A 26,222-nucleotide genomic window follows, 5' to 3' on the forward strand; every position below is an offset into this window, starting at 1 on the left:
GGCACAGAGGAAAGGAGTGAACATCTTCATAAAACTAGATCCCATAGGAGTCAGGTGTTGAGTTCTCACATCCATCTACTTACCCCCAAATGAAAAAGAGGAGGGGCCGGTTTAAGTTTACTCTCCCTGAGAGCTTAACAGCCATCTGTCCCTTTGATTTAAGGGTGGGGCTCAGCCTCCTCAGACACAAGAAGGGACGTAAGCGAGGCTCCAAAACGCAAGTAGCAGAATTATTATATAGGTACTGATGAGGAGGGGCAACCTGATTATAAAGCGAGAGGGGGGGGTGTGTGGGGGAGAGTAGGACACTTGTCTGGAGGCTGAATTTTTCATATATTCTTTTAAAATAAGTATTTACAAAGCACCTACTATGTACCTGACACTGTTGTAGGATATAGTTGCGGTGGGTGGTGGTTGTTAAATAATGCCCTCAGTTTGCAGCACAAGTGCACTGTTTTGACGTAGATTGGGGGGTTATTTTAGAGCGTCTTTGAGAGACTGAAAAACATTAAGGAGCAAACCACGCTTTGGTGCCACTGCGCCAGGAAAGCTGGCCTGGCAGGCGATCCCAAGCGCTCTTGGCTGCCCAGGAGCTCTGTCTCTGTCCAAGGTGCTGAAAGCCCTTCATGCCAGGCTCAGCAGGAAACCAGGGAGGGCAGCTCAGGTGACCAAGACTGGGGCTCTCCTCCAGACACAGTGAATTAGACAGTCACCCCAAACCATGAAAATGCTTCTGGAACTGGACAGCAGCTCCAGGAGGAAGCATATGGTGAAGCAAGAGCTGGCTTTGCCAGTCGGAGCTGGGAAGCCTCAAGTCTCTCTTCCAAACGTCCAGAATGTGCCTTCCTCCCTCACCTCCACACAAGTCATCAAGGAAAAGATATGAATCCTCCTCTGACCTTTATGCCTGCAACTCTTTCCCTTGAAGGCTTCTGTTGCTTTATGAAATACTAGAGCCAGAAAGAAACACTTTCGTATTTTAGATGAGAAAACAGATTCAGACCAGTACAGGCCCTTCCTCAAGGTCGTGCTACAAGTGAGAAACAGAAGCAGGTCCCCCAGTCCTCAGTCAAGTGATTTCCCCATCGCATTCACCAGGCCAGGTCAGGGATCATATACCACATATAACAAGAGCTAAAAGAAATTGAGAATTCAAGATGTGTGTGTGTGTGTGTGTGAGAGAGAGAGAGAGAGAAGATACCAGACCCAGAGAGCTCTAGATACAGAGGTGGCTATGTCAGCTCTCCAGAACTATTCCTTGTTCATTCTGCTAAACTCATCAGGCAGAATTTAGAGCCTACCCCAGCTTGGGTGGGAGGGATGAGCTTGGGAATGCTAACCCAACACTAGCTCCATATCCTGAAGGGTATCCATTCCACCCCGTGAATCATCAGCCAACATGAAGGATCAGAGAAGAGAACTCACATCCAACCAGGTCTCTCACTCCATCATCTCCCCAATCTACTCACAAACAATTACCCATCACTTTCTATGTGTCCCATGCTGTGAGGGACCCCTAGAGAAATATATGGCATACAATCCAGCCCCTGGGCCTTAGAAAGTTTGCAATTAGTTGGGAAGAAAAGATGCTTACATGTGAATAGACAATATTACAGGAGCCAAATACAAATAATGGCAGCCAATAAGATAAGTCACATGGTCCTAGACCCCAAGTGCGAAGTAATGGTTCAGACAATGAACGCTTTGACTTCAGAACAGGTTGAGATCATTTTCAGGCTGGAAAGGGAAGGAAAGGCTTCACAAAGGAGCAGGGCTTGAGGAGAATTTGGCTGAGCTGAGAACAGTGGTCAGGACACTTCACCTCTGTCCCTCTGAAGAACATCAGTCCAGCTTGGGGCCTTCTTATAGGAAGATAAAGCTGGTGAGGGTGTGAAAGTGACAGCAGAGGCCAATCATGGGGCAGGGGGCCCAGAATGTCCAGGAAGCCAGGATTCTGTCTTTCTCCCCTGGGGAAGAAAAAAAAAAGGGATTGGAGGCGCTCCCCCTTCTGGATCCACAAGGCAGAACACCATCTAAATCAGGCTCCTCTAAAGCAGAGGTAGACCAATTCCTGCAGCAGCCTAGACTAGAATTAAGGAAACCAGACAACAGAATGAGGACCCAGGAAAGTCCCAGATCACCATCGACAGCAAATATACCAGGAATGGCTCGTTTGCTGGTCATTGGGGGTCAGGGGGCTTATAATCTGGTTGGGAGGATAGGAAAAAAGACAACACAATGACTGAAGGTGTATCAGGGTTTGGAACCAGGGTCTCTCTATCTCACAAATCAGTAGCAGTGATATAAAGTCTTCTCCTCCCACACTGATTTGGAGAGGGTGCCTGCCCCCACCCCGGGCACCTGAGAGCCAGGGGGAAGGGATTCTGCCCAGCCAATCCCCAGTGATGGTTGCTACGGAATTTCCATGCTGGGCACACTGGTTGCTCAAAGCCCTAGTTCCCGAGAGACCCAGCACCACAGCAACCACACCAGCAACCTGGGCCAGACTGAGGGATTGAAGGAGAGGAGGAGAGGGGAAGGGGGTAGGGCCTGTCAGACTGATCCCTGACATCCATGGCCTTCTACATAGGGCCCCCATGGCCTGACATAGGGGCCCCCATGGTCATCAATCGAGAAGCCTCAGCCTGATCCCAAAAACTCCTCGTTTTCACTCTGGATCCCAGGAACAAAGGCCATTTTCAAGTCCCCAAGGATGTGAAAACATTTATACCCACCCTGATGTTCTTGGCCCAAATTAGCTTTGGAAGGTCAGGGACCAGAAGGAGAGGCAGGTCACGGACTGAGCCCCAGGTCACACTGCCCAAGGGTACATGCACACGCAGACACACATACACACGTACATACACCCTCAGATAGACACACACATCCATACACAATCACAAATACTCATACTTACACACACACACACACACACACACACAGAGACACAGAATCCACTCAGGGCCGCCGTTCAGAAGGAAGAGTCTAAACCTCAAGAAGAATCAAGGCCTGGAGACACCCAGGTTTCCTTCAGGAAGTTCATGCCATCTCCCCAGGAGCTCCCAAAGGTCGACGGTCACTGTCACTCCCAGGGCAAGGTCTTGGGATTCTCCCATGACTTTCTTACCAGTCTGAGAGCCAGGAAGCAGAAGTCTCCAGAACAGGGCCGATGTGCCCTAGGGAGCCCACCTGTGGGATGGGGTGGCATCTACAAGTACCCTAACCCTAACCACGACTCCCCAGCAGCTGCCAGAACTGCGTCCTCTCACGGGAGCCAGGGGGCACCTGCTGCTCACACCCCGGGCCCCGCTGGACGTGCCCCCTGCGCTTTCAGCTCACCACACCCCTGTGGTCTGCGCAGAAGCAGGGCCTTTCCCAAGGGAAGGTCTGGGGGTGGGCTGGTCAGAGTCATCATCAGGAACTTCAGGCTGACGCAAACAAACCACTTCAGAGTCCCAGAGGCATAGTGTGGACCCACCACCCGAGCTGGGTCAGAGGCACACCCCACTGTCCCTCCATCACGCTGGCTCTCATTGTCTGAGGGTCTGGGTGTCTGAGCTCAGGCCTCCGCTCCGATCTCTTCTCTCCAGCTCTCTGCTGCCCCCATGTGGCTTCCTCAAGAAGGGCCGGGCTGCTCGACGCCGCCCCAGTGCCAGCCAGCAGCCCCTTTCCGACAGGCAACGTCTTCCAAAGCCTGAGCCCTGAACACCCCGGACGCTGCCCAAAGCCCCTCCCCAAACGCCCGGCCTCCGCCTTGCAGTCTGGAAGCTCAGCAAACCTCTCCGCTCCCAACAGGAGTTACATCCTGCGGAGGGCAGGGGCCTCCCTGGGCCACAGAGGGCTGCCCCACTCCCCTCTGCCTGCTTCCCCGCCTCCCTTCCCTCGGCTTCCCACCCAGGCTTGCCAGCAGGCAGGAAGGAAGCTGCTCATAGTGCGGAGGGTGGGGCACTTCCAGCTCACACTGAACAACCCCGGGTTGGGCTATAAAGAGCAAGGGCCTTCCGCGCCTCCTCCCTCCGCCCGCCACCTTCCACAGCCCCTGCACACACCCCAGGAGCCAGGCCTTCCCTCCCCCAAGGTCAGCACATCCCACCCCAAGCCCTGCGCGCCTTCCTGCTGCAAGAGGGAAGTCAGGAGCAAGGCTTATTGCCTTCTGAGGGGGCAGGAGGCGCCAAGGGCCCGGCTACTCACCCACAGAACGGTCTGTCACCCTCCCGGACCAGGACTGGTGGGGTTGGGGGCTGGGCTGGGCCCCCCAACCCAGTTGCAGAAAACACCGCCACTGTCAGAGACCGAAGGGCTGGATTCCCAAACAGATCCTCTGCAAAGTCCCTTCCAGCTTGAAATACCATAATTTGAAATGAAAATTCTTGGGAATTCCCTGGCGGTCCAGTGCTTAGGACTCGGTGCTTTCACTGCGGGGCCCAGTTTTGATCCCTGGTCGGGGAATTAAGATCCTGAAAGCCGTGCAGCGTGGCTAAGAAAAAATAAATTAATTAATTTAAAATTCTTTCCTACTGGTGGAAACTTCAACTCTGCGGGTTTTGAAATTATTGTTTTTTCAGCAATTACTTTTTTTTTTTTTTTTTTTTTTGGCCATGCGGCATGTGGGATCTTAGTTCCCCTGAGTTCCCTGACCAGGGATAGAACCCCGCGCCCCCTGCAGTGGAAGGGCGGAGTCTTAACCACTGGACCGCCAGGGAAGTCCAGCAGTTATTCTTTAAAATGCGATAGCTAAGAAGAGCAGTCAGTCACTGAGCCGCTTGAGCCTTAATGCCCAATGGGGATGGCCGGCCAAGAGCAAGGCAGGGCCTGGGGAGGGATGGGAAGGGCCCCATCCCAGAGGTGGAAGAGTCAAAAACCGTCAGGCATGCCAGAGTCCATTTTGATGGAAGTTAAGACACGCGGGGCAGTGCCAGCCAAAACTCCAGGAAAAGCGGCCGAAGGGAAACTTCCCTGTGGTAAAAGCCTCACTTCTGATTCTCTAGCTCTACTTTTTCTCCCTCTCTTCCTAAAATCCCTGCTGTGGCTCCCTCTACCCAGATCCCCACCAAAACTTCAGGCCCCCCTGGTCCCCGCCATCAGTGCAACCGCACTGAACTGTCCCCAACCTCTCTGTGGCCAGAGAAGGCCCCCTCTTGGCTCCATCACCCGTGTTTTCTGCCCACCGCGACCCACCAGTCTCGCTGACTTCCTTCTCAGCGGCCCCTCTCCAACTGCCTCTGGAACACAGCTGCGGGCCCCTGGGGGGCTGCACACATTTGCAGCTGAACAAGCCAATGTTCACAAAGCGCCTGCTTGGTGCAGGAGACGCAGGCCTGAGGAGAGCAAATGAGCAGAACTTGCCGTGTGCTTCCACAGCACACAAGTTCATTTGGAAGAGAGATCGGACAGAGCAAGCTGCCCAAGAACTGCCGCTGGGAGGAACCAGAGCGAGAGATATTCCCGTGGCCTGGGGAGCCTGGAGAAGGGGGTTGGAGGAAGGCCTCACAGAGGAAACATAGCGGGGCCGTGTGTTGGTCAGATCTTCCAGGAAGCACACCAAGAAAGAATTGGAAGCATAGGAGATTCATGCCTGTGAAAGATAATGGGGAGGGAGGGAAAGCCTCTGGAACAGGATGCAGGTCTGACACCTGTGAAAGGAGAGGGGAGGGAGGACCGGATGGGAACAGCCTCAGACCACAGGGAGCCCTGAGATGGTCTCATCAGGCCAACAGGAACGCTGCAGGAAGACCACCTGGAGAGGCCCCTGGTGGGCAGCGATGTGAGCCCACATACCTCCGGGGCTCAGGGACTTTCTGAAGCCTTGGGGGAGCATGTGGTCTTGGGTTGGCTGCTGGGCAGAGTCTGAGGGCATTATACCTGTATCTCCTGCAGCAGGTCCCCTCTGGTCCTCCTGGGCTGCCAAGGCTGGGCCATGAGGAAGGAAAAGAAAGATCTCCTTTAGTCAGAAGGCTAAGGGAGAGGAGGAGGGGGGGCATAAGCAAGGGCCCAGGGGCAGGAAAACACAAGGACAGTTTGGGAATCTGTGAGGAAGCCCACTTTTTTAGAACAGAGGGTGTGAGTAGCATATCAGGGAAATTGAGGGCTGGGCCAGTGTGTTGACCTTGGGTTGAAGGTCTCAGGGGGAGCCAAAGCATGACGTTAGTCCTGATTTCGAGATGAATCTGGCCGTAGTGTGGAGCGCAGAGGGGAGGGGAGACCCCAAGGTCCGGAGTCCACAGGGAAGGGCTATGGTCAGTGCTGCAGGCGAGAGGTCGTAAAGACTTCAGCATCTGATGCTTGTTGCCACCTTGTCCCAGGGGAGGCCAGCCACAGCTCCATTAACTGGAATCTGGAAAAAGGAGTCATTCTCAGTCGTGTGCATGTTAGCTGGTGCCTGAATGGGAGCCAGAAGTGGGGTCTGTCTGCTTCAGCCATGGTGGGGAAAAGTATCTGAGAGCTAGGCGCCTGGCTCCCATCTCCTGCCTCCCTGAGAAAGGAAGGCGAGCGGGGTGGGGCCTCGGGCTCCAGGGCCATGGGGGGCAAGCCGGGATGAGCACAGGCCTTGTGCTTCTGCATCTTACCTGCCCCTTGGCTGAGGGAGGGGCAGCAAAGTTTTCTGGAAGCCCAGGAGCTCAGGCTTGTCCGTGTCTACAAAGCCCCCTCACCCTCCTCCCTCCAAACTGGCAGACCCCACCTTCTTGGTGTGATCCCAGAGCTCCCAGCACGGCCCGTTCCTTCCGGCGGGTCCGCCTGCCCGCCCCCCACCCAGGCCCACACCAATCATATCCTCCACTGCTTTTCAAAGTAGTCCAGCCAACACAAATCTACATGTTTGTTTGTCTGCCGGTCTGCCTCTCCCTGTCTCTGCCTATCCCAGTCTCTCAACTTCCGTTTCTTTCTCACAGTTTCTCTTAGCCTCTGTGGTCTCAAATCCGCCAGGCTTGGATCCCTGTAGACCCAGGAGCCCCAGCTCATGGCCTTTCTCCAGCCCCTAGGTAGCTTAGAACTACAAACCCCAGCATGCACTACTCCTTGAGGTACCTGAAGAGTGCCCATGTGTACCACTTGCATTCTGGGAATTGTAGTTTCCCTTCACCCACCCCCCCCCCAACCCCGCTCTTGCTAGGGCCCCAAGATCTCCCCAGTGGTCAGTCTCTGCCCCAGCCCTGACTGCTGGGTCTGTCTGCTGACCTACCTCCCCCAGGGAAGCATGCGTCACTGTATGACAGGGTGGGCGTGGAGGCCCTGGATGGCAGCTTCCTGCCCTTTTGTGTCCCCCACTTGAGTCACAGGGGGCGGGGGTTCCAGGAAATTGGGGCTGGGAGGGAAAGGGATACCCTAATGCCAGACCCAAGGACAAAGGGTCACTGTATCCTTGCTGGGCCTGTACCCCCAAGAACCCCCAAAGACTCAAAGGTAGGAGTCCAGGAGCGCTTAGATGTAGGGAAGGTGGTGAAGGAGAGCACCGGGGTGACCCTAGAGGTCCCTGTGGTCACTAAGAGCAGGGACTTGTCGCCTGCTACTGCCACAGTGCCCCCCTTCTGCCCGACCCCTCAGGGCCAGGCCAGCAAGGGTGAGGTGGAAGACCTGCCCTCTGGTCAGATAACCACAGAGGGGTCTTTCTGGCGCTCTGGCTAGCCCACCCCACCGTTCCCCTGCACCCCAGCTCCTGCACTCTGGCCCCAGGGGTCTGCCAGGCACCTGGGTTCCCACTTATCTTCCCTCGTCCTCAGAGCGGAACCCAGGCGTCCGGCCCTCCACCCTCCGGGCCTGCGGGCATGGAGCCGAGGCTTTCGAGCCTCCCAGCCGGCCTTGTTCCTGTCCCATTGTGTGTGGGACAGGGGCGGGGCGAGGGCCAGCAGTGGAGAGCCCCCTCCCACTGCCCCCTCCCCTTCCTAAGGAAAAGGCTGAGGCTCTGCCGGGAGCCACAGAGCAGACGCGGCCGAAGCCGACATGGGCAACTTGAAGAGCGTGGGCCAGGAGCCCGGGCCACCCTGCGGCCTGGGGCTAGGGCTGGGCCTCGGGCTGTGCAGCAAGCAGGGCCCGGCCTCCCCAGCACCCGAGCCCAGCCGGGCACCGGCACCCGCACCCCCGCCCGCGCCAGACCACAGGTGAGGGCTGTGGAGACTAGGAACAGGTGGCAGGGGGGCAGATGTCAAGGCCTAAAGACCCAGCTTGGAAGGGCTGGAGCCTGCAGCCCAGTCAGGAGGGCCAGGTCGCCAACCCAAACGGCTGTCAGCGTGGACAGAACAAGATGGTCAGGGAGGCTCAGATAGGAGACCGGCCGGCAGGCAACAGGTGAAGGTCGGGGGTAAGGGTTCCAGCTTACCAGGTGCGAATGGCCAGGGTTTGAATGCTGCTCTGCTGCCAAGAGCTGTTTGACTTTGAGCAAGTTACTTAACCTCTCTGAACCTCCGTTTATACAAAATATGGATATAGCAGTACTTGACCCCACGGAGTTGTTGTAAGTTTCTAGCTCACGGCAAGACCGACAAACAGCCATGATTATTTAACAGGAGTGGAAAGGAGCTGGGGAGAGGTAGGTACAAGGGAGTGAGAGGATGGGGGAGAGACTGAGGCCCTCGGGAGGAACGGAGAAGACAGAGCAGCTAGGCCCTTTTCCCCTGCTCCAGGCCCCTCCTCCCACCGGCCATCAGCCCCAAAACTGACCCTGCAGCCCCAGACCCTAGCAGGGGCCCCCCTGGGGCAGAGGTCCCTGGAGAGAGTAAGGACGCAGCCCGAGGCCAGGTGGGGTGACCGGCCAGCCGGGGTGGCCGGGCTGCAGGCAGCTCTGCGCGGAAGGGCGAAGGGGCCGGGGGCCTGGCCACACAGGCGCACGGAGGCCTGCGTCCCTCCCTTCCTCCCCGAGGCTGGGCTGGCAGCCCTGGGAGGAAGTGATAAGGCCTCTGAGGCCGGAGGGAAATCTGGGCTGAGGAATCCCTGCCGGGGCTTCCTGGGGCTCCGTCCCCTCCAGGCCGGGCTCATCTCAACCTCAGGGGGCTGGACACGCCACGTCCAGAGGAGGCAGTGCGGATGAGGACCCAGGCTTGGGCCAGGGTCTCAGGGTCCCAGCGCCGCAGCCCCGGGAGCCCAGGGTCCGGCTGAGCATCCAGAGGAGTGAGCGGGCCTGGGTGGAGAAGGGGCGGCTCCGCCCGTGCGGCCCTTGGCAAGATTCTTAACTTCTCTGAGCCTCAGATCTCCCATCTGTAGACGGGGTGCAATACTGCTCGCCTTCCAAGGCTGTTGCGAGGGCTGGGAGGAAGGGTGAGAAAGCACATGGCAAGCAAGCAAGCAATCATTGGGTGCTTAATGCTGTCGGAGAGGTCTCTGGGGCACGTCCAAAGGGTCACGCACTTCTCTCCCATGACCCCAGCCCGGCTCCCCACAGCCCCCAGCTAACCCGGCCTCCAGAGGGGCCCAAGTTCCCCCGCGTGAAGAACTGGGAGGTGGGGAGCATCACGTACGACACTCTGTGTGCGCAGTCACAGCAGGTAAGGCCTGGAGCCCCCGTATCCCAAGTCAAGGTCAAGATGGCCGAGGCCCGTCCCCTCTAAGGGAGAGGAGACCGCGAAGAACCTGAGGAGCCAAGGAACGTGCAAGGGACTTGATCACTCTCAGCCTCCTTGACCCAGCCCAACCTCCCGGCTATTTCCAGTCTTAGCGGCGGGCGGGGGGCCCAACCCACACCTCCCGGGACCCTCCCTCCCTCTGCCCCAGACTCTGCCTCCAGGCCCTGCCCCCCAGCCCCGATCTGGTCCTGACCTGATGCTCCCTGCTCTCTCGGCCACCGCCCCCCACCCCGACCCAGGACGGGCCCTGCACCCCCAGACGCTGCCTGGGCTCCCTGGTGTTTCCACGGAAACTGCAGAGCCGACCCTCCCAGGGCCCTCCACCCCCTGAGCAGCTGCTGAGCCAGGCCAGGGACTTCATCAACCAGTACTACAGCTCCATCAAGAGGTGAGCCCCCCACCCCAAGACCCGCAGCCCACCCTTGTCCTCGGTTCTGCTGAGACCCAGAGACGGTGACACTTCCCCCGGGGCCCCTCGCATTCCCCCCATCCCGGTACCACGTGGGGCCGGAGCTCAACACCGCCACCCTCGCCAAACCCTCACCAAGCCTGGGGGCCCTCCCCGGCCCACGACTTCCTCTTGCTCCCCTCTCCTCCCCAGGAGCGGCTCCCAGGCTCACAAGGAGCGGCTTCAGGAAGTGGAAGCCGAGGTGGGGGCCACGGGCACCTACCAGCTTCGTGAGAGCGAGCTGGTGTTCGGGGCCAAGCAGGCCTGGCGCAACGCCCCCCGCTGCGTGGGCCGGATCCAGTGGGGGAAGCTGCAGGTGTGGCTGGCTAGCCAGCACCCAGTGTGGGGACAGGGGGACACAGGAGGGGAAAAGATGGGGTGCGACATCTCCTGAGGCTTCCCGGGGGGGTTCCCGAGCAGTGGGGAGACCCCGCCCATTCCCTTAGAGACTGGTACCCCAGGGGAGCCCACAGCCCAGCAGCTAACACCTGGTTGTTAGCTGTCTGGGGGGGGAGAATCACCCAGATGGACAGACGGACGCACTGAGTAGGTGAGGACAGCTGAGCGGTGATCCCTGGGGGGTATGGTCAGAGCAACAGGAGCAGTCTTCCAAAAAAGGCCCCCCGCTTGCCCAGCCCAGCGTCCTCACCCCGAACACACTGCCCCCTCCCGGTCCCCCAGAGCCTCGGCCTCACACCCTCCTTCACACGCCCCGCCGTATGACTCACAGCTCCCGTGGGTTACTGGAACAGCCTGTGTCCCGGCACTACGAGAAGCAATCTGAACCACAGGGGAGCTGGGTCCATGACCTTGGCCTCCTTAGTTGTAACTGGACACCGGAGAATTTGGAAGAAAGCCATGTGCTGAGTAAATCCCAAAGGAGGCTCAAATAAAATCAGAACAATCCTGTCTGACACTTAACAAAATGCTTTAAGTTGTTCAAAGCTCTAGCTCAACTCTGAACCCAACAGAGATTCCGTATTTGACCCCGCTCTTGGCCCCAGGCCAGCCACTGTCACCGCTGCCCCTATCACCAACGCAAGTCCCCTCCTCCCTGAAGCAGGAAAGGGACCTCCCAGTCTCTTGCTGGGGCCTCCACCCCACCAGTCAGGATGGCTCCTCCTTGCTTCGGAATGTCAGGATGGGCAGCGTCCCCGGAGGCCACCTGCTGCAGCCACCCCCCTTCCCATCATCAGTGTGCTCAAGGAGAGTCAGAAGACTGGCTGGGGTCACCCGCTTTTGCTCGAGCGCCATGAGAAATGGGGAACTCGCCACCCACACCCCCAGGCGGCATCCCCATCAGTTGGTGCCCTTCCCCGATCATCAGTTTGGCAGTGACTGGGTCCCTCCTCTGTACCAGGTGCCAAGTCAGCTCCTGTGGGGATGGGGAGACACTCGCCCCAGCAAGCAGATAAGAAACAGGCCAGACTACGCCGGGTGTGTGGGGTGCAGGGCAGGAAGGGTCAGTGTGGGTGCAAACGGTCAGGGAGGCTCCCGAGGGGAGAAGGTACCATGGTTCACAGCTTGTGACCCACTCCCAGCCTTCGAAGGCTGCAGACAAGGTCACTAGTCCCTGCCCTGCGTCCTTGCCTTCTCCTGGGGCTGAGACTCAAGACCCCCATCTCCCTCCTGTCTCCCCGCCTCGGATGGCTCAGGTGTTCGATGCGCGGGATTGCAGCTCTGCACAGGAGATGTTCACCTGCATCTGCAACCATATCAAGTACGCCACCAACCGGGGCAACCTCCGGTGAGTGCCCCCCACCCTGCTCGAGACCCCAACCCCCCCCCCCCCCCAGGCACAGGCAGTGAACTTGGGCTCTGACCAGCTCTCGTCCCCACGTCAGTTCGGCCATCACAGTGTTCCCCCAGCGCACTCCGGGCCGCGGAGACTTCCGAATCTGGAACAGCCAACTGGTGCGCTACGCGGGCTACAGGCAGCAGGACGGCTCCGTGAGGGGGGACCCAGCCAACGTGGAGATCACCGAGGTGGGCGTGGGCGGGTGGAAACGGGGAGGCCAGCCCGAGGGCTCTGGGAGGAGGCAAAAGGGTCCAGTCAAAGAGCGGTCAGCGCAGCAGGGAGAGGGGACCTCACTGAGATGAAGGATGGGAGATGCCAAAGAAGGGGGTCCCTGAGGAGGGCACAAGGTTGGGCCCCTCACTCCCACCTCCGGCCCCTCTCCCCGCAGCTCTGCATCCAGCACGGCTGGACCCCAGGAAACGGCCGCTTTGATGTGCTGCCGCTGCTGCTGCAGACCCCAGATGAGGCTCCAGAGCTCTTTGTTCTGCCCCCCGAACTGGTCCTCGAGGTGCCCCTGGAGCACCCCACGTGAGCACGAGAGGGGCCGGGACGGGTGGAGGCGGGGGCTGCCCAGGGGGTGGCCAGGTAGGCAAGGCTCCGCGGGGCTGATCCCACGGCCTCACGCCCCCAGGCTGGAGTGGTTCTCGGCCCTGGGCCTGCGCTGGTACGCCCTGCCAGCAGTGTCCAATATGCTGCTGGAAATTGGGGGCCTGGAGTTCCCTGCAGCCCCCTTCAGCGGCTGGTACATGAGCACGGAGATTGGCACGCGGGACCTGTGTGATCCTCACCGCTACAACATCCTGGAGGTGAGGACCAGTGGGGCGGGGCGGTTGGGGGCACGTATAGGATGTCGGCAACATGGAGAATCTGAACAAGGTCAGGTCCGCTCTGCCTCCTGACCTAGAACTGCAGAGGAGGGCTCTGGAACCACCAAGGTCAGGGCAAAGGGGTGTGTGTGCCTGCGTGCGAAGATGCAGTTATTTTTCTGGGGATAGGAGCTGTAGCTATAGCTTTCATCAGTTTCTCAAAGCATATTTTGACTCAAAACATGTTAAAACCCATTTTAGAGATGAGAAATTAAGGCCCGGGGCTGAGAAGTGGCCGGCCCCAGGGTCCCTCTCTGCCCTGTGGTGCCTTTGCAGGCAGGAACCTGAATCAGCCCCAAATGAAGCAGTCAGGCCTCCTGCTGGCCACCCACCCACCCTCACCCATTCCGAGCTGGAGACAAAGATGTTCTCCACCCACCCTCCCCCGCCCCCTGCCAACCATTGCCGTGCACCCCTGCTCCCAGGATGTGGCCGTCTGCATGGACCTGGATACCCGGACCACCTCATCCCTGTGGAAAGACAAGGCAGCCGTGGAAATCAACTTGGCTGTGCTGCACAGTTACCAGGTACACAGGCCCCGACTGGCCAGGAGCGCAAGGGATTGGGGCTGGAAGAGAGGGAGGCACTTAGAAACTGGGCCGGGTGTCGGAGAAAGCTGGAAAGAGTTCCACGGGGCACGCCGGGCCTGTAGTCCCAGGCGCTGTAATTATGGGAACCTAGCCGATTAGTGCATGCTCAGTAATTCTGGTCCCCAGGGCATAGTGGGTATTGCAGTTTGTGGGGCCCGCTGGATTCTGGAAACTCTAATTCCAGGACGAGGGCACGCTGAGCATTGTAATTTGAGGAAGCTAGTGCCTGCTGAGTACCTCTATGTGGTCTCGAGAGTTTCGGCTCTTTTGGTGTGGGAGGCATACAGAGGGCACAGACTGGAGCTCCTTTTGCCTGCTGGATTTGGAGCCTGACCACGCGTGCCGCACTTAGGCGCGACACTGGTTCAGGGAAGACGGTAGATGTTGGGTTTGGGGTGACGGAAGCGCAGGGTCTGTGGGCTGAGTCTAAGCCCGTCCTTCCTTCGCTCCCTCACCCCAGCTCGCCAAAGTTACCATCGTGGACCACCACGCTGCCACAGCCTCCTTCATGAAGCACCTGGAGAACGAGCAAAAGGCCAGGGGGGGCTGCCCTGCCGACTGGGCCTGGATCGTGCCCCCCATCTCGGGCAGCCTCACCCCAGTCTTCCATCAGGAGATGGTCAACTATGTCCTGTCCCCTGCTTTCCGCTACCAGGTGCCCACCCCACTGGCTCTTGCCCACCATTCCAGCTCTAACTGAGCAGCCCCAGGGGCCTCCAACCTTCTGTTCTCTCTCTTTACCTCTCCCTCCACTCCCACCCCCCCATCGCTTCCCTGTAGCCAGACCCCTGGAAGGGGAGCACAGCCAAGGGCACCGGCATCACCAGGAAGAAGACCTTTAAGGAAGTGGCCAAGTAGGTGCCCTGGGAGTGCTGCCCTCCCCCACACACCCAGACCCTCCCCCCGTCGCCAGCAGTGGTCTGGGCACTCCACCCCTCCACACTCACCAAGACCTTGCTTGGGTCACGCGCCTGGGGAGGCCCTGTCTCCGTGCGCCTGGGACCCCTTCACCCCACCCTTGCCCACAGTGCCGTGAAGATCTCTGCCTCACTCATGGGCACCGTGATGGCGAAGCGAGTGAAGGCGACCATTCTGTACGCCTCCGAGACCGGCCGGGCCCAGAGCTACGCACAGCAGCTGGGGAGGCTCTTCCGGAAGGCCTTCGACCCTCGGGTAGGACTGAGCCCAGAGGGCAGGGATCTGAAAAGAAGCTGGGGGGGGGGTCTGCCCCCCCCTTCAGACACACCCTGGAGAACAGTAGAGGGTCACAAAATCCCCGGGATCCTCAGGGATTCAGGGATCAAGTCGGGGCCTGAATCTTGCCCTGCCGGGAGGGCTAGAATAAAAAGAACCAGGGCAGCGCAGCACAAGTCCCCAGGACATGGTCTTCTCCTTGCCCACAGGTCCTGTGCATGGATGAGTATGACGTGGTGTCCCTGGAGCACGAGACGCTGGTGTTGGTGGTGACCAGCACCTTTGGGAATGGCGATCCCCCAGAGAATGGAGAGGTGAGGCCTGCCAGGAAAGGGGCCGCTGGGAATGAGGGGAGACTCAAAATTGGAATGGCAGGGCAGGACCCCCAACCCCATGATGGAAAGCGGAGATGCCGCGACAGTAGGAACGTGGACAGTCCACTGGGACCCAAGGGCCTGCACAAGCCACACTCCAGGCCCACCCTTGCGGCTGCCCCACACACACACACACACACACAGGCAGATACACCTGCTTAGCCGGGTCCCCAGGTCATTTCCATTATCAGAGCAAGTGTTTAATACACGGAAGGCACTTCCTGGCTGGCCAGGCATTGACAAATGGGAAAGATGACACTTAAAGCGAGATCTCAGCTTTGTCATTTCTTCTTTTCTTAACAAAAGAAAAAAGCACTGCTCAGATGCCAACAGAGATTAGGAAACTTCACTTTCTGAACAAATCTTGAAAGAAACAAACTAGAGTCCCACCACTGAACACTTTATTGTTAATCACTGTCTTTCCTGCTTCTCTGTCTCTGGCCGCCCCCAGGAACATTCATTTCTGGAGCCCTTATCTGCTTCTCTTTCTAAATGCCTTCTTAGCACTAAGTACCTCCTGAAGTCCCCTAGAGCAGAATGCCCATGGAAGCCTTCTCCCCTGCCTTGCTGCCCATTCAGTCCTGCTTCTGATCTGCCTTTTAAAGAAACTAGACTCACTAACTTTTTTTAGTATAAAAGTAATAGTTACATCCATGTGACCCACGAGCCTATCAAGACAGAGAACATTTCCATCACTCAGAAAGTCCCCTTGTCAACTCCCCAGGTCAATCCACCTCCCAATCTCCCCACCAAAGGCGACCACCGTCCTGATTCCTGTCGCCTGGTCTAGAACATCATAGATAGGGGAGCACGGTATTCTGGCTTCTTTCACTCACCCTGCTTTGGAGGTTCATCTCACTGTTGAGTGATTCAGTGGTTCATTCCTCTCCATGGCTGAGCCACGCCCATGGCATGAGCAGTTTATTTCTCTCCTTCACTGCTGACGGACACCTGGGCCGTTTCCAGCGCTTGGCTATTGTGAATAAAGCTGTTATGAACATTTCTGTACAAGGCTTTTGTGGCCTTATGTTTTCATTTCTCTTGGATAAATACCTAGGAGTGGGATTGCTAGGTCAGTGGGTAGATGTTATGCTTAACTTTTTTTTTTTTTAATGAAACTGCCGTACAGCCAAACTGATTGAACTGCACCCTTAAGTTCCGTGCATTTCAGTGTATGTACACTTTACCTCAAATTTTTCTAAATGGAGCAAACCTAGGAATTTGCCCTACAGAAAATGGCATATATTTACTAACAACACAAACAAGAATATTTATAGTAGCACTGTTCATGATATCCCCACACTGGAAACAGTTCAAATGACTCTCAGCCGTAGAATGGATAAATACATCGTGGTCTATTCAAATGCAATGCAGCAATGAGGGTGAACAAATTACAACCACACACAATGAAACAGATGAATCTCAAACATCACGCAGAGGGAAAGAAGCCAGGCACGAAAGAATCAGACCATGGGACTCACTTTGTATCAGCTTCAGAAAGAGGCAAAACAATTCCGTGGGGTTTTAATCAGGAGACCGGGTGGTTACCCCAGAGAGGGGGTGGGGAGTAACTGGGGTGGGGTGACACCAAGGTGACTTCTAGGATGCTGGTGATGTTTCTTGATGGGATGCTGATGACACAGGTAGGTTCAGTGTACGAAAATCTGTAAAACTGTGCATTTATAACATGGGTGCTTTTCTGTATGTACATTACACTTCAAGAAAATGTTCAAAAATAAAATGAAGGTAGTACGTGCTCGTTATGGTGAAGCTGTAGACTCACCATCTAAACGCATCTACAGTTAACCCTAGGATATTATGGCCTCGCCGCGTTTTGTTCTTTCCTGTGTAAAGATTGTCGCATGCAGTTCTAAGCTATTTCCGTGGCAGCATGTGATACGGCTCAGCTTCCTAGAAGATATCAGTGCCACTAGTGATCAGGGCAATGCAGGGAGACTGAGAGCCATTTTCCACCTATCAGATTGGACTGGTCACATCCAGTGTGGACGGGAGTGAGGAAAGAGCACTCTATCCTGACGCTAGAGGACCATTTGACCACGCCACCAAGCTTTTAAATCCTCTGACTCAGCAGTTCCACTCCTAAGGACTACCCTACTGAAATACGCCAAGGAGGAAACAGGCGTATATGAGTGTTCGAGCATTGTGCATAGACCATCCAGATGTCCCCAGGCAGGGGGAAGTCTCATACATCATGGTACCTACAAATGATGGGGTGCTATGTAGTCATTCGAAAGAATGAGGTCTGGGACTTCCCTGGCGGTCCAGTGGTTAGGACTCTGTGCTTCCACTGCAGGGGGCCCGGGTTTGATCCCTGGCCAGGAAACTAAGATCCCACAAGCCGCATGGTGCGGCCAAAAAAAAAAAAAAGAATGAGGTCAATCTTGGTGTGTTGACCTGGAAAGATATCCATGACAGGTTATTGACAAAAAGCAGGTAAACATAATATGGTCCCATTTTTACTTTAAAAAATAAACTGTAGAAAGTTTAACATCTGTCCATGGTACACATGCCTTGGGGGATGAGACTGGAGGGAAGGGAAGGGAAGAGTTTCTCTTTTATTACTTTACACCCTTCTGTAATGTTTTCAAAAAGCCAATACCTCTTTTTTTGAAATGTTCAAAACAAATTAAAATTTAAGGTCATAAATAATAATAATAATAACAAGGGCCAGTCCAGTGTAGTATGAACTTCTGTATAGTTTGAAATAAAACAAAACTAATCGTGATGCCAACGTTTGCCCTCGCCAGAGTTTTGCAGCGGCCCTGATGGAGATGTCGGGCCCCTACAACAGCTCCCCTCGGCCAGAACAACACAAGTGAGTAGGGATGGGAGTTTTGGGGGCGGGGGGACAGTGAGGCATCTGGAGACACAAAGGGAAAGGAGGTCTAAAGAATTCTCCCGCTGCTCCGCACGTCATTTTCCCAACAAGCTGGAGGACAGCTGAGCGGAGGCCTCAGCCCTCACGCGGCCTCCAGACACCCTCTATCCTTGTGACCCCCCCACTCCAGGCCCCGGGGCTCTAAGGGGCCGTCAGTCCTGAGGTCTCCTTCAGAGACAGGAGGGGAGGCAGGGCCTGGAGGCTCAGAGACCCCCTGGGGCCGCAGCCCCAATCCCAAGCCTGCTCCGGAGACCCTGAGGCTGTCCCCTGGCCGCTTCCGGGCCTCTCCTGGCCTCCAGTGCCCTGTGACACCCCGTCTCCCTCCTCTCTTGCAGGAGCTACAAAATCCGCTTCAACAGCATCTCCTGCTCAGACCCGCTGGTGTCCTCCTGGCGGCGGAAGAGGAAGGAGTCCAGTAATACCGACAGCGCAGGGGCGCTGGGGACCCTCAGGTCCGGGGAGGCTCGGCGAGGGGAGCGACGGGGGAGGCAAGCTGCCTGGGCCCCGGGGAGCGGGCGACGAGGTGGCCTCCGCTGACGGCTCCCTGCACCCCAGGTTCTGTGTGTTTGGGCTCGGCTCCCGGGCGTACCCCCATTTCTGCGCCTTTGCTCGTGCGGTGGACACGCGGCTGGAAGAGCTGGGAGGGGAGCGGCTGCTTCAGCTGGGCCAGGGCGATGAGCTATGCGGCCAGGAGGAGGCCTTCCGCGGCTGGGCCCAGGCTGCCTTCCAGGTGAGCCCCCGGGGCCGTCCCGATGGCTCGCTCCCGCCACCCTCCCCCCCAATTCCGAGTCACTCCAGCCTGGACATCTGCTCCCGAGACCTGCCGTACCTACGGAGGCGGGGCCCTCACTGATGCCCGGACTCGTTGTGTTCTCTGGCCCCTTCCTCTTCCTCCAAAATCCACCCTCGTTTTGCCACTGCACAGCCAGCCCTTCTGGCTGAGTCCTGAGTGGTGAGGGACGACATGGCCCTGACAGCACCGGTGGAGCAGCTAGGGCCCCTGCAGGCACAGGCGGGAGCCTCAGGCAGGCACGGGCTGCCCGCACCCTCCCCCGTGGGCACAGAGGGAGGGGTGCAGGGCAGGATGGAGGGAGAAGGGAAGGATCAAGAGAGGGTTAGTCAGAGGCAAGGGCTGAAGCTGAGAAACTACAGGAAGCCAGAGGCTAGGCAGGTTTGCGGCGGTGCCTGGACTGCAAGGGGTCCTAGGCTAGGGGAGTACAGGAGGGGCCAGCCCAGGGCTATGACTTTCTAAGCCTGGGCTTCCTCCAGAGCAGCTCTGCCTGGTCTGGGGATTACGCCTGGAGCTGAACGGGGCCCCTTCTCCCAGTCCTAACACTGCCCCAGGGCAGCGCTGGCCCCGCCAAGGTCCCCAGGCTTGAGCTCAGCGGGTCTGGACTGATGGCAAGGAGGAGGGCATCCCAGCAGGAGGGCATCCCAGGAGGAGGGCCGGCCAGCACAGGTGGAGCATTTGCTGGGGAGAAGAAGAGGGAATGGGAAACAAGACTAAAGAATCCAGACAGAGGGAATCGGCAGGAAGCTGGGAGTGGGCCGAGAAGGGAGGAGTGCGCATGAGGCTTGGGGACACCACTTTAGAGACCCAGGGCCAACGGGAGGAGGCATCCAGCCAGAAGCAGGAAGGCTCTGAGCTAACCAGGGTGGGAGCAGTGGGGGTAGGAAGGAAGGGAGGGGGCCAAGGAAGGAAGGAAGAGATATAAGACTTTACACACACAAAAGAAAGATTAACAGGACTGGTGATACGGATGGGAGGAGAGGGAGCAACCAATCGTGGGTGAGCCCTAGATTTCAAGCTGATGGCCGGCCAAGCGCTTTGCCAGGCTTGCACCTGAGCAGAAGCAAATAGGATACACACCCTCCCAGGGGTCCTGCCCCAGGGGCCCCCTCTAGCCCCTGGTGTGCAGTGCAGGGGAAGACAGACCAGCCGGAGACCCCTCCCAAGGCCCCCGGAATTCTGTGCCCACTCCAGGAGCACTAAAGGGCTTTATATAAGCATGTCAGCAGACCCTAAGGAGGTGTAAAGATGGGGACACGGAGGCTTGCAAGCTGTTAAGTCTAGGAGTGAGAATGTGAACACAGGTCTGAACGCATAGATGCGTTCGCTGAAGCTTCCGTGTGCCAAGCTCTGTGCTCCTTGGGACACGAGATTAACACTCACCAGATTAACTAACGAGTGGACGTGACAAAAATACATGCAAAGGAATAGCTAACACAGCGGCCAAGACACGAAATGGGCTGAAGGACACGATGCCGTCAGCCTCAGCCTCCGTTTCGGTTCCACTCTCCCTCCTGCCCCCAGGGGCTGCCTGTCCCACAGGTGCAAGCCTGAGACGGGCGCCTCTGCTCCGGCAGCCCCAGGGATGGAAGGTGGCGACTGGGGCCCCAGCTCCATCTCCCGCATCAGCGCCGCTGAGCTCCTCGCCGCCCCAGGCCCTCCCTGGTGGCTGGAGGGCCTCAGCCCTCACCTCCTCACCCCCCAGGCCTCCTGTGAGACGTTCTGCGTGGGGGAGGATGCCAAGGCCGCGGCCCAGGACATCTTCAGCCCCAAACGGAGCTGGAAACGCCAGAGGTACCGGCTGAGCGCCCAGGCCGAGGGCCTCCAACTGCTGCCAGGTGCGGCCCTGATTTCACTCTGACTCTGCTGGACCCCCAGCTCCCCCGGGGCCCCGGGACCGACTCACTCAGGGGCCAGGCCCGGGTCCCCGGCTCCGGCTCTGTCTCATCTGCCCCCCGCCCCTCAGGCCTGATCCACGTGCACAGGCGGAAGATGTTCCAGGCCACAGTCCTCTTGGTGGAAAACCTGCAAAGCAGCAAGTCCACGTGAGGAGGACCAATCGGCCCCACCACGCCGGCCCCTGCCCCTCCTCCCCCAGACCCTAGCTCTGCCCCCCTCCTGCCCAGCCCTCCTATAACTGCCCCCTCTCCCCACCCCCAGCCGGGCCACGATCCTGGTGCGCCTGGACACTGGAGGCCAGGAGGGGCTCCAGTACCAGCCGGGGGACCACATAGGCATCTGCCCGCCCAACCGGCCGGGGCTCGTGGAGGCGCTGATGAGCCGCGTGGAGGACCCGCCGCCGCCCACCGAGTCTGTGGCAGTGGAGCAGCTGGAGAAGGGCAGCCCAGGTCAGGGGGCTCCATCCCTCTGGTCCCCAGGGTCCCCTCAGGTTCAGGATCTGGTGGAAAGTGGCCACCTCCACTCACAGGCGCTGTGCCGCCTCCTGACGGGCTGGCCTTGTTGCTGGACGGTCCCCTGAGGGCGGCTCCCTTCTCAGAACTCCCCAACACCCCCCCGCAGAAGGCCGCCCCTCCCTCTGGGCTCCTTCCAAAGGGCTTCCCCATTCCACCCACCCCCGGCAGCCTAGCCCGCTCTGTAGCTGGCATCTGGTCTACCTTCTGCTGCACCAGTGCCTGGAGTTCAAACAAGCTGGGTGGGGAAAGGCAGGAGCCCAGACCACCCCAGTCCAGCAGGGGCCCTCAAACACACACACACACACACACACACACACACACACACACACACACACACACGCACGGGGGCTGCCCATACAGGCCCACCACCACTGTTTGAGGGCCAGGCCTCTGATAAGACACCGTGAGGTGGTTAGTCCCCCTGTACTCCCCAGACAATGCAATTCCGGCTCGGCCCCGTCCTCAGAGCTCCTGTGTCCCCCCCCCCCAGGTGGCCCTCCTCCCGGCTGGGTGCGGGACCCCCGGCTGCCCCCGTGTACACTGCGCCAGGCTCTCACCTTCTTCCTGGACATCACCTCCCCGCCCAGCCCTCAACTTCTTCGGCTGCTCAGCACCCTGGCGGAAGAGCCCAGCGAGCAGCAGCAACTCGAGACCCTCAGCCAGGTGGGGGCACCCCAGTGGGGCGCAGGGGCCGCTGAGGCAGGACGAGCCAGCAGGGGCGCCCACCTGGCTATCGCGCTGGGGCTCTAAGACCCAGCTCCGGAGTTGCTACTCATCTCTGAATCCTCTCGCCTTAAAGAAGCACGGAGGGGGCTTCCCCGGCGGTCCAGTGGTTAGGACTCCGCGCTTCCACAGCAGGGGTCGCGGGTTCAGTCCCTGGTCGGGGAACTAAGAGCCCACGTGCCACACAGCACAGCCAAAAGGATTAAAAAAAAAAAAAAAGCACGGAGAAGGTGCTCAAGAAATGTTTGTTGGCCTGAACTACTGAGGAGGGAGAAACCCCAGGAGGCTCAGCTCCGGAGGGGTCAAGAAGGGAGGTCATCAGGCAGGGCTAGAAGGTTCCAAGCTCACCGCCCCCTGCCCCCGCCAGGACCCCCGGCGCTACGAGGAGTGGAAGTGGTTCCGCTGCCCCACCCTGCTGGAGGTGCTCGAGCAGTTCCCATCCGTGGCACTGCCTGCCCCGCTACTCCTCACCCAGCTGCCCCTGCTCCAGCCCCGGTACTACTCGGTCAGCTCAGCACCCAGCGCCCATCCAGGAGAGATCCACCTCACAGTAGCTGTGCTGGCATACAGGACCCAAGGTGAGTTTGGGGAGCAGGGGCAGGGCCAGGACCACACAGTGACCCCGGCCGGGATGGACCCCTCACTGGCCCCCTCCCTCCCCACCCCCCTAGATGGGCTGGGTCCCCTGCACTACGGAGTCTGCTCCACATGGCTGAGCCAGCTCAAGACTGGAGACCCCGTACCCTGCTTCATCAGGGGGTAAGTGGGCACTGCGGGGGATGGGGGCAGGAAGGGCACCAAGAAGAGAGTGTCCCAGCAGGGGTGGCAGAGTGCGTCTTGGATGGCCGAGGACAGGTGGAGGGATCTGCTGGCAGTGGCACAGGGTGAGGGCAGAAGCTTTGGTGAAGGGTGTGATTGGGAGCACGGACGCCCCACTTAACATATCCAGGACGGGGCACCCACTTCACAACTCTGGCTAAGTTTGGGGCCTTTCACTAATTTGGACTTCGGGTCCTATCTTGAAACTGCAGTTCCCAGAGACGGGGCTGGGATTCGATCCAGCAGGCCCTGTTGCTTTTAGACGGTGTGCTGTGTCCCTCCCTGCATCTCTGGGGTCAGTCTGATGTTGGCAGGCAGGGTACCTGGGAACTGTGCCCCATCCGCATTTAGTCCGGGGAGAACTGGTTAGGTTACCATAGTAACACTGAGCAGTCAAGGAAAGTGAAGGATCTCAGGATACCCTTCCCTCCTGCTGTGTTCAGAAGTCTTGCCCCATCCGGCACCCAGGAGCTGGAAGTCTCAGGTGGGACAAAGAGTTGCGAGGATGGCACCAGCTAGGCCTAGTGACCCAAACCCATCCAGCAGGCTAAATTACAGATAAACTGCCGATCTAGTGAACACAAACCAAATGCCAATGTCGAGGCTATGGTTTAAAATAAAGACACTCAGTGAACCCATTATGAACGAAAAGGCTGTCTGTCCTTCCCTTCCCCATACTTTCTATATCTCCTGAACTGACACATCAAAACGTTCTTCAGTTCAAATTTAAGCTTTATTTCCTTTGACCCAACCTCCAGAAACCACAGGTCCAAGAAGTTTCTGCCAATCAGCAAAGTTCTTTTATTAAACACTTTGCGCTTACTATGAGCTAGACACATGCATTAACTCATTTTCAGTGGAAGCTGAGTTCTCCTCTCTCAACCCTGCTGAGGTTGATAAGAATGGGGGATGTGGGGAAGCAAAGTGGGCCTGACGGAGGGTCTCTTGGCTAGGGCTCCCTCCTTCCGGCTGCCGCCTGATCCCAGCTTGCCCTGCATCCTCGTGGGCCCGGGCACTGGCATCGCCCCCTTCCGGGGATTTTGGCAGGAGCGGCTACATGACATCGAGAGCAAAGGTGAGGCCGGGGCCCAAAGGAATGACTGGAAAGCAGGAGGGAGTCACACGACTTAGGGGCACAAAAGAGCAGGGGGGCTAGACAGCAGGAACCGGGTCGGAAAGAGGGCAAGGAACAGGGCCACAAAGGTGAAAAGAAGTTTATTAGGCCAGGGGGTCGGGGGCCTAGAGGCAAGGGCAGTGCCCTGTTGGTCTGGCTTCCTGGTGCCCAGCACAAAGTAGTGTTGGATTGGATTAACAACAAAGGGAACCCGGATGTCTGGAGAAGATGGGGCTGGGACTCAGAAGACGGATATGCCCCAGGTGGACTCTGGACTGTGTCAGAGGTCACCTAGGTGTGTCTGAGACCCAAGGAAGCTACAGGGTGTTCAGGTTGGGCATGGGGCGCCCAGGGGAGCTGGTAAATCAAAAGAAGGGAGCTTGTGACTAAGAGGAAGGTGTAGAGTGCAGGAACTGAAGGTGTGGGAGAATATGGGCTTGGAGCAGGGAAGGGGCCAGACAGTCTCAGACTGCAGCGTTGGACGGTGCAAAGGGCATGGAGTCAGAAGCCCCAGGCGTAGCACAGCGTCACTCCTGGCCATGCCACCAGAGGGAAGTCACCACCTCCTGTGACCTTCGGCTTCTCTGTAAATCAGCGTCAGGCAGGATCTCTGTGAAAGCATCCCAACCCTCCTAGAGGCCGAACAGCTGAGCGGTGGTTTCTGCCGGAAAGGGTGGGCCCCTCAGCCTGGGTGAGGGTAGCCAGTGGGAGGTGTCACTAGGGCTGTGTCCCCGGGAGGGGGTTGGGGGGCTCTCCCAAGCCGCAGTGATGCTTGCAGGGCTGCAGCCTGCCCCCATGACCTTGGTGTTCGGCTGCCGGTGCTCCCAGCTCGACCATCTCTACCGCGAGGAGGTGCAGGATGCCCAGCAGCGCGGGGTGTTTGGCCGCGTCCTCACCGCCTTCTCCCGGGAACCCGACAGCCCTAAGGTGCGGGACCCTGAGGGGGCAGGGGTAACCCGAAGCGAGGGACAGGGGAAGAACCGACGTGCGCTCCGGCGGCGCGCCTAGGCCCAGGCCCAGGCCGGCCGCGCCCCCTGCAGTGTGCGCCCTCCGCCCGACCCCTCAGCTCCCACCCAGTGGCGCTCAGACGCCCGCCCCCCCTCTCGGCCCCACCCTCACGCCAAGGCCCCTTTGGGTCTCACCCACCCTCACCCATGCCCCGCCCCTTACTTGGCTCCGTCCCTTGAGACCCCACCCCAGCGCACCAAGGCCCCACCAGGTGCGCTGGGCATCTTTCCCGCACCCAGGACCCACCCTACCCGCTACCCCCGGGGCCTGCCCTTCCCTGCCTGGTGCCCCGCCAGGGTCTGCCCCTGACCCCGCCTCCCCTCAGACCTACGTGCAGGACATCCTGCGGACGGAGCTGGCTGCTGAGGTGCACCGCGTGCTGTGCCTCGAGCGGGGCCACATGTTTGTCTGCGGCGATGTCACCATGGCAACCAGCGTCCTGCAGACGGTGCAGCGCATCTTGGCGACAGAGGGCGACATGGAGCTGGATGAGGCCGGCGACGTCATCGGCGTGCTGCGGGTGCGGAGGGGCGGGGCCGGGGGCCGGGGGCCGCACCCACTCCCACCGGCAACTCCGACTTGGGTTTTGATCTCCCGCCCTCTTTCCCCCGCCAGGATCAGCAACGCTATCACGAGGACATTTTCGGGCTCACGCTGCGCACCCAGGAGGTGACAAGCCGCATACGCACCCAGAGCTTTTCCTTGCAGGAGCGGCATATGCGGGGCGCAGTGCCCTGGGCGTTCGACCCGCCCGGCCCAGACACCCCTGGCCCCTGAGAGCCCTCTTGCTTTCCGCTTCAGTTCGCGGAGAGAGGGGCCGTCAGACCGGAACCGGCCACCTCTCCCTCCCCTCCCGAGGTGCCGTCCCACCTCTGTCCAGAGTCTGCGGAGACTGGCCTGATTCCCGGGAATATCTCTTTCTCTGTCTAGGTCTGTTTCCCTACCCTAGGTCTGAGTAAATCTGGAAGGCCGTCTCCCAGCAGTGGTATTCCAGAGCCCTTTTGTGTTATTTAGGTGAATTTTAGATTCCCCTCACCTCTCTCGGAAGTATCTTATCTTGAAGCCTGATCTCTAAATCATTCAAATATTTATTTACTGAAGATTCACCATAAGAGACCAGATCAGAAGTTATGAGAGCTACTAAGATGCCTAACCCAGCGCTGTCAATTACAGTTACAGAATGAATGACAAGCTTTGTCTTTGAACTTGTGCAGTGTGGAGGTGGTAATTCTTTGACAGGGAGTCCTAGAGAACAGTGGTGGTTTCCAGCCAATCACGGGCAGTTCTGTGTTGCTCCCCTGATCTGGACTGAGAAGCAGGTGCAGTCGTCAGCTGACAGGAGTGGGGATTCCAGGACTAAGGTCACAAAGGTGTGCAGCACAGCCGTGAGCAAACTTTACTGCTTGTTTCAGACAGGATGAGGGGCCAGACCCACTTCCTCAGAGGTCACACCAACGTGAACCCCAAAAACGTCAGGCTTCTCTAGTCTTTCCACTCACGGTCCCCATGCCCTTCCACAAGTCCCACGGGAACCTAAAGTCCAGACGTGTCTAAAGAACCTACTGCCTTTCAGGTCCAGTCCCTCATGGCTCCCTTAGGTGTAGCTTGGCCTCCATCTTGGCTCTGCCCTC

At 58.4% G+C, this 26,222-nt stretch overlaps 1 protein-coding gene and 2 long non-coding RNA genes across 4 annotated transcripts; 1 reads left to right on the top strand and 2 right to left on the bottom strand.

Moving 5' to 3' along the window:
- Window positions 1-1,183: 1,183 nt before the first annotated feature.
- On the bottom strand, window positions 1,184-9,350 carry LOC309665333. The gene is made up of 3 exons (XR_014266350.1): window positions 8,656-9,350; window positions 4,192-6,334; window positions 1,184-1,967 (listed from the first exon to the last, which is right to left on the bottom strand). It is a non-coding gene; the product is annotated as an uncharacterized lncRNA (long non-coding RNA).
- NOS3 (nitric oxide synthase 3) lies at window positions 7,887-25,796 on the top strand. 2 transcript variants are annotated; one of them, XM_082471453.1, is made up of 26 exons: window positions 7,887-8,096; window positions 9,359-9,476; window positions 9,794-9,942; window positions 10,156-10,318; window positions 11,658-11,749; window positions 11,847-11,988; window positions 12,189-12,328; window positions 12,432-12,606; window positions 13,092-13,193; window positions 13,717-13,911; window positions 14,037-14,110; window positions 14,285-14,429; window positions 14,660-14,764; window positions 17,593-17,660; window positions 18,059-18,175; window positions 18,279-18,453; window positions 20,219-20,351; window positions 20,480-20,558; window positions 20,674-20,861; window positions 21,418-21,590; window positions 22,018-22,228; window positions 22,322-22,409; window positions 23,423-23,544; window positions 24,362-24,510; window positions 24,917-25,111; window positions 25,207-25,796. In XM_082471453.1, exons 1-26 carry the CDS (start codon window positions 7,939-7,941, stop codon window positions 25,366-25,368), a joined length of 3,618 nt encoding a protein of 1,205 aa, XP_082327579.1. In that variant the 5' UTR covers window positions 7,887-7,938; the 3' UTR covers window positions 25,369-25,796. The 2 variants fall into 2 exon arrangements, with proteins under 2 accessions (XP_082327579.1, XP_082327580.1); XM_082471454.1 differs by having other exon boundaries at window positions 9,374-9,476.
- Window positions 15,661-20,507, bottom strand: LOC309665334. The gene is made up of 2 exons (XR_014266351.1): window positions 20,420-20,507; window positions 15,661-15,797 (listed from the first exon to the last, which is right to left on the bottom strand). It is a non-coding gene; the product is annotated as an uncharacterized lncRNA (long non-coding RNA).
- Window positions 25,797-26,222: the final 426 nt, after the last annotated feature.

Source organism: Balaenoptera physalus (genome assembly GCF_965194825.1).
Source record: "Balaenoptera physalus genome assembly, chromosome: 8".
In the NCBI taxonomy this organism is placed as follows: Eukaryota; Metazoa; Chordata; class Mammalia; order Artiodactyla; family Balaenopteridae; genus Balaenoptera; species Balaenoptera physalus.